At 54.7% G+C, this 9,354-nt stretch overlaps 5 protein-coding genes across 5 annotated transcripts; 3 read left to right on the forward strand and 2 right to left on the reverse strand.

The window, feature by feature from the left end:
- Nucleotides 1-59: 59 nt before the first annotated feature.
- Nucleotides 60-1,016, forward strand: B0H18DRAFT_475008 (uncharacterized protein). Its single transcript, XM_048038222.1, has 3 exons — nucleotides 60-132; nucleotides 204-659; nucleotides 721-1,016. The coding sequence occupies exons 2-3, from the start codon at nucleotides 342-344 to the stop codon at nucleotides 931-933; spliced, it is 531 nt and encodes a 176-aa protein (XP_047891861.1). The 5' UTR covers nucleotides 60-132; nucleotides 204-341; the 3' UTR covers nucleotides 934-1,016.
- Nucleotides 1,017-2,898: 1,882 nt separating this feature from the next.
- On the forward strand, nucleotides 2,899-5,531 carry B0H18DRAFT_1212321 (glycoside hydrolase family 13 protein; the record flags this gene model as incomplete). The annotated part of the gene is made up of 18 exons (XM_048036467.1): nucleotides 2,899-3,015; nucleotides 3,069-3,203; nucleotides 3,258-3,287; nucleotides 3,336-3,464; nucleotides 3,527-3,622; nucleotides 3,682-3,720; nucleotides 3,768-3,804; nucleotides 3,861-3,985; nucleotides 4,035-4,097; nucleotides 4,144-4,212; nucleotides 4,267-4,334; nucleotides 4,384-4,426; nucleotides 4,478-4,624; nucleotides 4,730-4,756; nucleotides 4,814-4,875; nucleotides 4,927-5,142; nucleotides 5,196-5,238; nucleotides 5,290-5,531. 18 exons carry the CDS (start codon nucleotides 2,899-2,901, stop codon nucleotides 5,419-5,421), a joined length of 1,578 nt encoding a protein of 525 aa, XP_047891862.1. The 3' UTR covers nucleotides 5,422-5,531.
- A 701-nt stretch (nucleotides 5,532-6,232) lies between these two features.
- On the forward strand, nucleotides 6,233-7,330 carry B0H18DRAFT_1180115 (uncharacterized protein; the record flags this gene model as incomplete). The annotated part of the gene is made up of 3 exons (XM_048035955.1): nucleotides 6,233-6,350; nucleotides 6,401-6,847; nucleotides 7,004-7,330. Exons 1-3 carry the CDS (start codon nucleotides 6,285-6,287, stop codon nucleotides 7,328-7,330), a joined length of 840 nt encoding a protein of 279 aa, XP_047891863.1. The 5' UTR covers nucleotides 6,233-6,284.
- B0H18DRAFT_1015640 (uncharacterized protein) lies at nucleotides 7,109-8,306 on the reverse strand. The gene has a single exon (XM_048029222.1). The coding sequence runs from the start codon at nucleotides 8,137-8,139 to the stop codon at nucleotides 7,399-7,401; it is 741 nt and encodes a 246-aa protein (XP_047891864.1). The 5' UTR covers nucleotides 8,140-8,306; the 3' UTR covers nucleotides 7,109-7,398.
- Nucleotides 8,238-9,323, reverse strand: B0H18DRAFT_475034 (DnaJ domain-containing protein; the record flags this gene model as incomplete). The annotated part of the gene is made up of 5 exons (XM_048038223.1): nucleotides 8,238-8,560; nucleotides 8,616-8,719; nucleotides 8,782-8,990; nucleotides 9,101-9,162; nucleotides 9,245-9,323. Coding segments are annotated over 5 exons (543 nt in total), but the record flags the coding sequence as incomplete, so codon positions are not given.
- Nucleotides 9,324-9,354: the final 31 nt, after the last annotated feature.

Consider the following 9,354-nt stretch of genomic DNA (forward strand, 5'->3'; position numbering starts at 1 on the left):
ATCACGCATGTTGTTTCTCGATAGGCTGTCGCGCGACAGGCCTCATCAATGTCATGATTGGGAAGTGGCCGTGCCGCATGCCGTGTGGGACATGTTGCTCTCGCCGCTAGCGCAGTCAGTGTTGGACGAGTTGTGCTGCCTAGTTGGGTAAGTGCGTCGTCGAATCATCAAACCGTCGTCCTCAGAGCCTGAGCGTCGTGCAGTGGCGGCAGAAGGGTAAAAGTGCCAGACCGTGAAAACACCTCTATTCTGAGTCAAGAGCACTGCAACGTCCCCAAGCGCGAATATCCAACCTAAATGTCCGACAGGCCTTGTAGTAGAGTCGCGCCATACACTGTGACATGACACAAGCACGCTGTGGCTGGAATTTCTGGCAAGACCACAACGGTCGCCCGGCTGGCAGCATCCCCCAAGCTCCAGCGACTACGAACGTCTCTAGTGGCGCGCGGGGATGTATTGAGCGGACGGACGGCTCGCCCCAGCCTGAGGATGACGCGCGGGGACGTATTGTACGGACGGACGCCCCGGCGCAGGGTGGCGCGCGGGGACGTGTTCTACGTGCGGACGCCCTGACGCAGGCCGCACGTAGGCAAAAACCGGCGCCCGACACCGTGCGTGTCACCTCTGCTCTGACATCGCTACGCATCTTCCCGTGTACCATAGCGTCGCGGCAGTATCTATCAACTGGTCGCTATGTGTGCGGAAAGCTGTACTCACCACGTGAGCCTGTTTCGACGCAGGTCCCCAGTCGATAAGATATGCTCGGGAGGCCTGGTCGTTGAAGAGGACGATCGTCATAACGAGATCTTGGTGAAGCCAGCCAGTGAGGTGGTAAATGTTTCAGGATTGCGTCTGTCGCGACGTCGACGGCGTGGTCCAGCAGCGCCCAACATTGCTGCGGGTTGTGTCGCACACGCGCATACGCGGACGTGATGTCGAGGCGTTTGCCTGGCGATGGCCTCACGATCATCCAATTCCGGTGTTGGTCGTCCAGACTACTTCCACAGAGCTCCGACCTGAGTAGACACGTCAAGTTTGCACAAGCGAGGCGAGAGAACGTAGGGAACGTACGGCGGAAGTCGCCTCGACCTCTTGTAGAATGATCCTCGTCTTGGCGTACCCGCCCTTGTATTTGCCGTCGAGGACTTGATAGACGACGCCATTCACGCCTTGATGTGGGTTCTTCCGCACCCTGAACTTCTTGCCATCGAGTCTCAGTGTTTCAATCTGGTCATCTACAATGGTCAAAATGTCATGGGGTGATGCTTATGCATGACCAAGCAGAACATACGTGGCGGTGGCGCACGCGGCGAAAGGTCGCGGACTGAGATCTGAGACCTCAGAGGACTGTTCACACAAACAGTCAGCGCATGATACAAATTTCTGGCTAGTCTATCCCATGCTTACCGTGCCCTGGAGGACCGATGCAGCCCATCCTGTAACGCACAGCGATCAACGAGGAAAGAAGGAGTCTCGTGGAAAGATCGTCAAAGAAACCCAAGATGAGGATAGAGAAGATCAAAGGAAAGAGCAGGGAAGAGAAAAGAAGATGAATGCAGTAGGAGGAGGAGGACCAGCCAAGCTCGACTTGCCGTTCATCGTGCGCCCTCTTTATAGGCCGCTGGAAGTGCGATCCACAGCTTGAGGTCGCATGACCGTGAATTCATGCCTCTGATCACACAGTTAACAATTGGAGTGCTCTGAATCCCTCTTCAGGCTTGCCTTCGGCTCTTCTTACCGATATTCCTGATGATGGGAGCATTGACAATCATGGTCGAGTGTGTTGTCGGCGTGCAGACTTGTATCCGGGTAGCTCTCCTGTCACTGTGTCCTGGCAACGATGATCGATGAGCACTGGTGCGTATGTCAAGTAGACTCGGACGTACTCACATGTGATGCTCTATGCCTCTCCATCGACTGGAACGTATGCATTGAGGCTTGCATAATGATGGCTAGTCGCTCGAGTCGCTCGGCACCGACTCGGATATCCCGAGCAGGACGGTGCCACAACGTTGCAACGTTGAACGTTTGAACGCCGGTCAAGTGCAAGTGCTATATTTGTCTGGACAAGCCATAGACGACCTGCTGCGAGTGCACTCTGCTACTATCGAATCTGAGTCCGCTCCGTGCGCCTCAAGTGTGCCTAGCTCCGTTGTTAGTATGATTCGGCCACCTAAAGATCTGAGCAGCGAGTGGAATAATCTTACGTTAGGCTTATTTGGACGGCACATACGTTGGTAAGAGCTGGGTTCGGTAGTCGTGCAATTATAATGCTGCAGCCCTCGAGCTTCAAAGCTTCATACCTGGTAGTGCCAGCGCACCGTTGAGAGTCATTCCGTCTAGCCAATGCGGCGAGAATGCCAAGAGTAAGAGAATGCACAGCAAACCAGTGATGAGGAGGACATCCGGCGAGCAGAGTGGACGAGCATCAGAAGCTAGAGCAATAGCATTCGCTATGGTATCACAGATCGTACTATACAAATGGAGGACAAGGAGAGATGGAGTGAAGTATATATGTCGCCAAAGCATGAAACTCCGTATGACATGGAAACAGTGCCATCAGAGCGATTAAACAGGCTCTTTCAATCGGACCACCACGAACTAGAAAGCAATCGACCCGCGCTTGAAAGCCAGAAGAATACCGACGGAAAGCGAGAGCGTGCAGTGGTGGTCGCAATGTTGAAAACCCTTCGAGGCGCGGTGGAAATTTATTGGCGGTTCGTGGGAACATTCGATCATGTGACTAGACGCGTCGCGTCGCCAACGGCCCGAAACGCGCCCTCCATGCCGTTCGCGCCTTCAGCTGCGCCGGTCAGCCTCGGTCAGCGCACAGCTCAACTTAGACTCGGACAACGGTCATCCCTCCTGGCACCCATTTCGCTTGTTACACTACCTGACATGGGCCAAAATGGCTCGCTGATAGACTGGGTGCTCACGCGCCTGAGAGGATACCCTCGTCCCGCATTAGAGCGCATGCGGTTAAGTCATAGAAGTACTCCAGACAATGGTTTGATGGTACGTGTCGACGAGGTCTAGAACTGAACTGGTTGCTCATAACAGTCTGTTAGATTCAATTCTTCACTTGGGACAGCAAGCATCCCAACATGAGTTGGTGGCAGCACTTCGAGACTGAAGTCCCGAGGCTGGCCGACCTCGGCGTCACTCAAGTCTGGCTTCCGCCGCCCAACAAGGCAATGAATGAGGTAACAGGGCTTTGTACTGCTTACGCCTTCGAGATTTGATGAGGTATCGAGTAGACAGGCCAAGGCTACGATGCCTATGACCTGGTATGGGGACGTTTTTGATCTACACCGACCACTCAATAAGACTTTCAGTGGGACTTAGGTGAATTCGACCAGAAGGGCGTCGTTTCTACCAGATGGGGTACCAAAGAGCAGCTCGTGCATGCCATTGAGATAGCGAAGGCCCACGGCATTGACGTCCTGATCGATGCCATTCTGAATGTACGTAGTCTCTCAGCGAATGATTGGCGCGAGCTCTCACTGTATAATGGTTGCTACAATAGCACAAGATAGGCGCGGACAGAACAGAGACATTTGAAGCAGTGCCCGTGGATCCTCAGAACCGTCTCAGAGACTTGACGCCTCCGAGGGAGATCGAGGTGTGTAGCTGGAAGTGCATGCCGTCCTTTCAGCGATACCCAGACTTCTCGGAATACAGGGCTGGACTGCGTTTGATTTCCCTGGGAGGAACAATCATGTAACACTCTTCAATTCCCTATGAGAAGGATACTGAACGACTCGTAGTATAGTACGTTCAAATGGACACAAGAGCACTTCACTGGTACGTCTCTACCGTCTGTTGCAGTGATATTACCTTTCCATTCCGAAACGACACAGGCTTGGATTGGGATCACAAGAAACGGCTCAAGGGGGTCTATCGTATCGTCGGTGGATCACACAAGGGCTGGTCCAAGTTCGTCGACAGTGAACTTGGCAACTATGACTACCTACTCGGAGCCGATGTTCGTACACCGATTCCTCAAAGCAGCCATAAACCTACCAAACGAGTAGATTGACCATCATCATCCGGATGTTCGACAAGATCTCTTCGCATGGGGAGAATGGGTGCTTAAGGTGCCAAAACACTACTATCTACGCATTATGTGCTCATAAGGCACAGACGACCGGCGGTGCGGGATTCCGCTTAGATGCCATCAAGCACATAGATCGATACTTCCTACTTGACTTCGTAGGTCACTCATTTTGCGTTGCGTCTATCATTGAACATATGGTTCCGACGTAGCTCAAGCATGTACGAAGAGCGACGGGGAGGGAAGATGTTTTCGTGGTTGCGGAGTACTGGTCTGCAAAGTAAGGCCCCGCTTCCATCACCGGAAGCCGTGCTCATGCCTATTGAAAGCGTGAAGCTAATCAAGCCCTATATCTACGTTTTCCAAGGGCTGGTAAGTTATGCTTCGCACTTGGTCGCTCGGATACGAGTTCACCTCATTCAGGTGACGTTCTTTGACGTTCCGCTGCACCACAATTTCTATCGAGCGAGCAAGGCTGGTGCACGATACGATTTGAGGACCATATTCAACGATACCGTTGTGAAGTTTAGACCTGGAGATGCTATTACATTCGTCGACAATCACGAGTGTGTACTTCTCTTATATCTGCCATTCGAGCCGTGATCTGATAGCAATGTCCAGCACCGTAAGTGGGGAAGGCTCAGCCGACATTGCACCCTAATTCTTCCTTGCTAGCAAATCGGTCAAAGTCTGGAGAGTTGGGTAGGTTCAGTATGCGTCACGGCACTACGACTGGAGAGACTCACTGCGGCTGGGCAGGTCGGTGCCAACTTCAAGATTGTGGCCTACGCTCTAATCCTTCTCCGCGGTGAAGGTCACCCGTGAGTCGTCATACTCCATGCCCATCGTGCCCCTCCGACGCAATCACATAGATGTGTTTTCTACGGCGATCTCTATCCCAATGAAGAGTGCTACGACGCTCGTGTTGCGAATGCCCTGCAAGTGTTCATGAAGGCACGAAAGCTGTATGCCTACGGCGATCGCACCGACTACTTCCATTCGCGGAACTGCATAGGCTTCGTACGTTCCGGTGACGCTCAACATGGAGGGTGCGCGGTCCTCGTCAGCAATGCCGATCAAGGCCATGGGTACGGTCACGTCTTCTTTGCTTCGCTACGGTAACTCTGACGTTTCTATTCAGTGCCCAGGGTGTGATTCACAGTGTACGGATGAACGTCGGAACGGTACGTGTTTCTTAGTGGTGACCTGCGCATCAATGCCGATGGATTGGACAGAACGTCGGGCCCAGCACGTTCAACTCGATGATTGGCACCGGGAGCGTTGATGTGTCTGCGGACGGATGGGGCACCTTCACCTGCCTTCCCGGGGCGGTGCAAGTCTGGGTAAAGAACGATTTTGCACCCTAGGTTGTTCTCTGGTCCACTGCGCCACATCTCATTGCTCTTCTGTCGTTTCTGCTTATCTCAGGATGGATGGTATATCAGTACTCAATACATAATCTAATGCTGGACCCGCTGATTCACAACAGCCTGAAATCGGCGACGGCGACAAGATAATGCAACCTTTACATGATACCTTGATAGTGGTCAACGAGGCAAAATCAACCTCAGTACAGTCACAATTGGTACCGCACCCCCTCGCCTAGACTTCAGTTCTTCGCCCCGATCATGGAGTCGCTGTTGTCATACCGGCGTCCGACTGGAAGGCTGTCATGTTCAAGTTCACTCGCCGGCACACAGGTATAGTATGCCTGTCTTAAGCCCCAGCGACACCATATTCCCAATTTAGTGGGGTTTCTGCTGGCGAGAGTAAGCATCGGCATCTCTGCGCATACGACCCTTCACGTAGGCCTTTCAACGGCTCACTGAATCGTAGACCAAAGCCTACTGGTGGTCTCAGTGACAGCACCCTGCAGGCTACAGCGAAGAAAACCAATCCACAGGTGTGACCGAACTCCAGACACAGTACCGCATTCGATATGATTCAGATCAATATACCCTTTCTCCCTGCTTTCTCCTCGGCCTATAAAGCTTAAAGCTTAAGGCCTTAAGGCCTTATGTTTCGGCGCCGCCAGAGTCGTAGTACTGCCAGTACAGGAATTCGAATATAGCTCACGTGGGGCGCGTACGCGCCCAATGGAACGCGTCTCTCGCCACAAACGCGTGTTCTCGCTTGCACACGACCCTTGATCTCTCTAGGAACAGACACTCCTGAACGCAGGCATCAAGACTCTCGGAACTGGAGAACGCGACTACTATCTCACCGTGCTATGGCTCCCCCGCCTCAGGTTACACAATGGTTGCAGCGTGCTTATCCCCGTCCGAGGGTGGACCAAGTGCGTCGTTGTATCTTTGTTATGCACTCAATCCATGACAGGTTTGTAAGGAATGGCTCAACGACTGCTATAACTGGGTCAGAGAGGAATACAACTACGAGCCAGCGACGCACATGGACCAAATCATACACAATGTGGACATACAGCTGCTGGAATCCGACCTCAGGGATTCCATGGTGCCCGGAACAGGGCTGCCCCAAATCTCGCCTGACACCAAGGAGACGACCATACGCGGACCTGTTCTCGTGCAAGTCCTTAGCATAATGGAGATCGGGCAGAGCGCGTTTTCGTTGATGAGCGTCCGGCAAGCGAAGCTCGAGCGTGCGGATATGGCGGGTCTCGCGGGGGAAGAGGATGACGAGGACGAAGGGCCTATCCCATCTTACCCGCGTTCAATGCTTCGCTTCGAGCTCACAGACGGCTCGGTCACCCTACCTGCTGTGGAACACCGTCGCTTGCCAGATTTCAAGCTCGGAGAGAGCAGGCTCGGCCTTAAGGTGAGCGGTAGCCTCCCTATTTGGTTCTGCGTTAGATGCACGCCCAATCCACGCCCCAACCTACACTGGTCTTTTCCTTCTCGGCTCGACAAGCCGCAGGCCATTGTGCCCTCTCTTTGAAGTTGCTTTGTTCATAATGTGACCCATGCTCAGTAGATGATACTCAAAAACGTTCCCGTCCGGAGAGGCATCGCCTTCCTCGAGCCCAAGTGTGTGGTCATGAAGGGCCACCACGTCGCCGACCTCGAAGCGTTTCAAGACCGGAACTTCGCTCGTGCTCTCCGAGAGCGAATGCGGTACGTCTACAACGCATCTTTTCACGCGATAGCTGAGCAAACTCACGACACGCATACAGCTTGCCTCACGAGCCAGCCCCCGACGAGCCAGAGCCACAAGCCCAAGTCGCGGCGGCAGTCCCGCAGGCACCCGCACACGCCCCTCCACGTACGCCAGAACGCCAGGCAGCACCAGGCATACGCGTAACTCCAGTTCGCTCGCCCCTACGCGATGTCTCTGAGCCACCCGCCTCTCCGGTGGCAGGGCCATCTGGCTCATACCACGATGACGACGCCGGCCAACCGCGGCGACGTAAAGTCCCCAGTCGAGCGAACCGTACCCCTTCGCCAGAGCCACCCGCACGGGTCGCCCGAGCTCCCGCGCCGCCTAACACCCGCTCGCACTACTTCGCCAACGCGGGCCCGGGCGCGTCCAACCCCTCCGCGGCCCTCGCGCGCGAACGGATCCTCTCGCCGAACGGGCGGCCGCCCATTTTCGTCCCGGACAGCGATGAGGACGAGGACGAGAACATGGACTGGCAAGTGGCGGGGGCGCGCGAGCCTGCGGTGCCCGCGGCGAACGGCTCGAGCTCGGACTTCGACATGGGCGACGAGGACTACTTCAACGACGAGGCGATCCTGGAGCTGGCGGATCGTGTGGAGAGGGAAGAGCTCGCGATGCAGTCGCAGACGCAGGGCGCGAAGAATCGCGCTGACTCGGCGCTGCCTCAGACGGCATCGAGCGGGAGGACGGTGGTGGCGACAGCATCTACGTCGAGGACGGCCGTTGCGTCCAGTGGGCCCTTCCCAGGGCCGCCCTCTAACCCTCGGTCTGGCTCTGAGGGTGGAAGTACGACGATCCGGGGATCGGGCTCTACGCGACTCGGAGGGAGAGCGGGGAGCAGCCGGCCGGAGACTCAGAGGAGTGCGGGGGCTGAGGTGATCGCGTCGGAAGTTATCACCATAGAAGACTCTGACACCGACGATAAGGAGAACATACCCGCTCCGACGCGTCATGTCAGGAGGCGCGTGAATAGGCCGCTTCCAAGTCAGGATCCGGGGACATCATCGAGTTGTCGGACTAGCGGTGAGCTGATGCAGCGGGAACGCCCGGTTGCGGCTGTGTCGTGAGTGTGCTGTGGGACGTACCGATACCCTTGTATATGATTCCTACTTCTTGTCTGTGTCAGCAGGTTCATGGCCGAGGGTTCTATTGACATCTTATGTACATATGATACAGTATGCAGATACTACAATGCGGAGAGCGGTGGGATACATCTCGGTCGAGGCAAGGCCCCTTGTATACAGCGTTCCTGTGGCACGCGAGCAGACATATCTATGCGAGAAGCTCACCCGAGGATGGCGACTTTCTGCTTCTTTTTCTTAGATTTGCCCTGCGCGAACGACCGCCAGTTGCCCACTCGCTGTTCACGTGTGTCTGTCGTTCAAAACCGATGAGCGGGTCGAAAAGAAGCAACAGGCGGAGGTCGCACCTTCCCATCTCGCGTCGTCCTCTGCCTTGCGCTTCTTAGCGCTGACTTCATCTTCCTTCTTCTTTGCCTCAAGACCCTCATTCGCCAGGTTCATCTTGATTGCCCTAACGACGACAAGTATGTTAGTAAAGCGTCTGCGAGGGGGGAACATGCATGAGTGACTTACTTCCTCCGCCGGACCTCTTCCTCGATCAAAAGTTCCTTTGCCTGTGCCAAGAATTGTTGCTGCCACGGAGGGTTCAACCCTTTTAGTTTGGGGTCGTTAGCCTGTGTTGTGGTAGGGAGCTGCAAGCCCTTGAGCAGCATGATGCGAGCCTGGTTAAGGACTGCATCAATCTCTTCGCGTTTCGGTTTGTCGGAGAGTTGAGACTCGGCCTGTGTACAAATCAAAAGGACGGTCGAGGAATGAGACCCGAAGGGGCATGTATTGACAAATGGAAGTGAGAAACTGGGCATGCACATGAGGAGTAGAGGTAGAGACTGACCTGCTTGAGCAGTTCGAATGCATCTGGTGCGCGAGCGTGGGGATTCTTGTCAGGATGGATGACTATGTGTCAAATAACGTACACAATGCCCAATCAATATGCACATTCAGGACAACACGGCTGGGCCGGGAGGGGTAGGCTCACAGAGCGAGAGCTGTCGATACTTCTTCTTGATGTCGTCCGCTGAGGCGTCTTGCTGTAAGTCTAGTATCTCGTATGGGCTATTTTCGGCGAATGGGGATAGCGTCAGAAGA

Source organism: Fomitopsis serialis (genome assembly GCF_022376445.1).
Source record: "Fomitopsis serialis strain Sig1Antser10 chromosome Unknown B0H18scaffold_48, whole genome shotgun sequence".
Lineage (NCBI taxonomy): Eukaryota > Fungi > Basidiomycota > Agaricomycetes > Polyporales > Fomitopsidaceae > Fomitopsis > Fomitopsis serialis.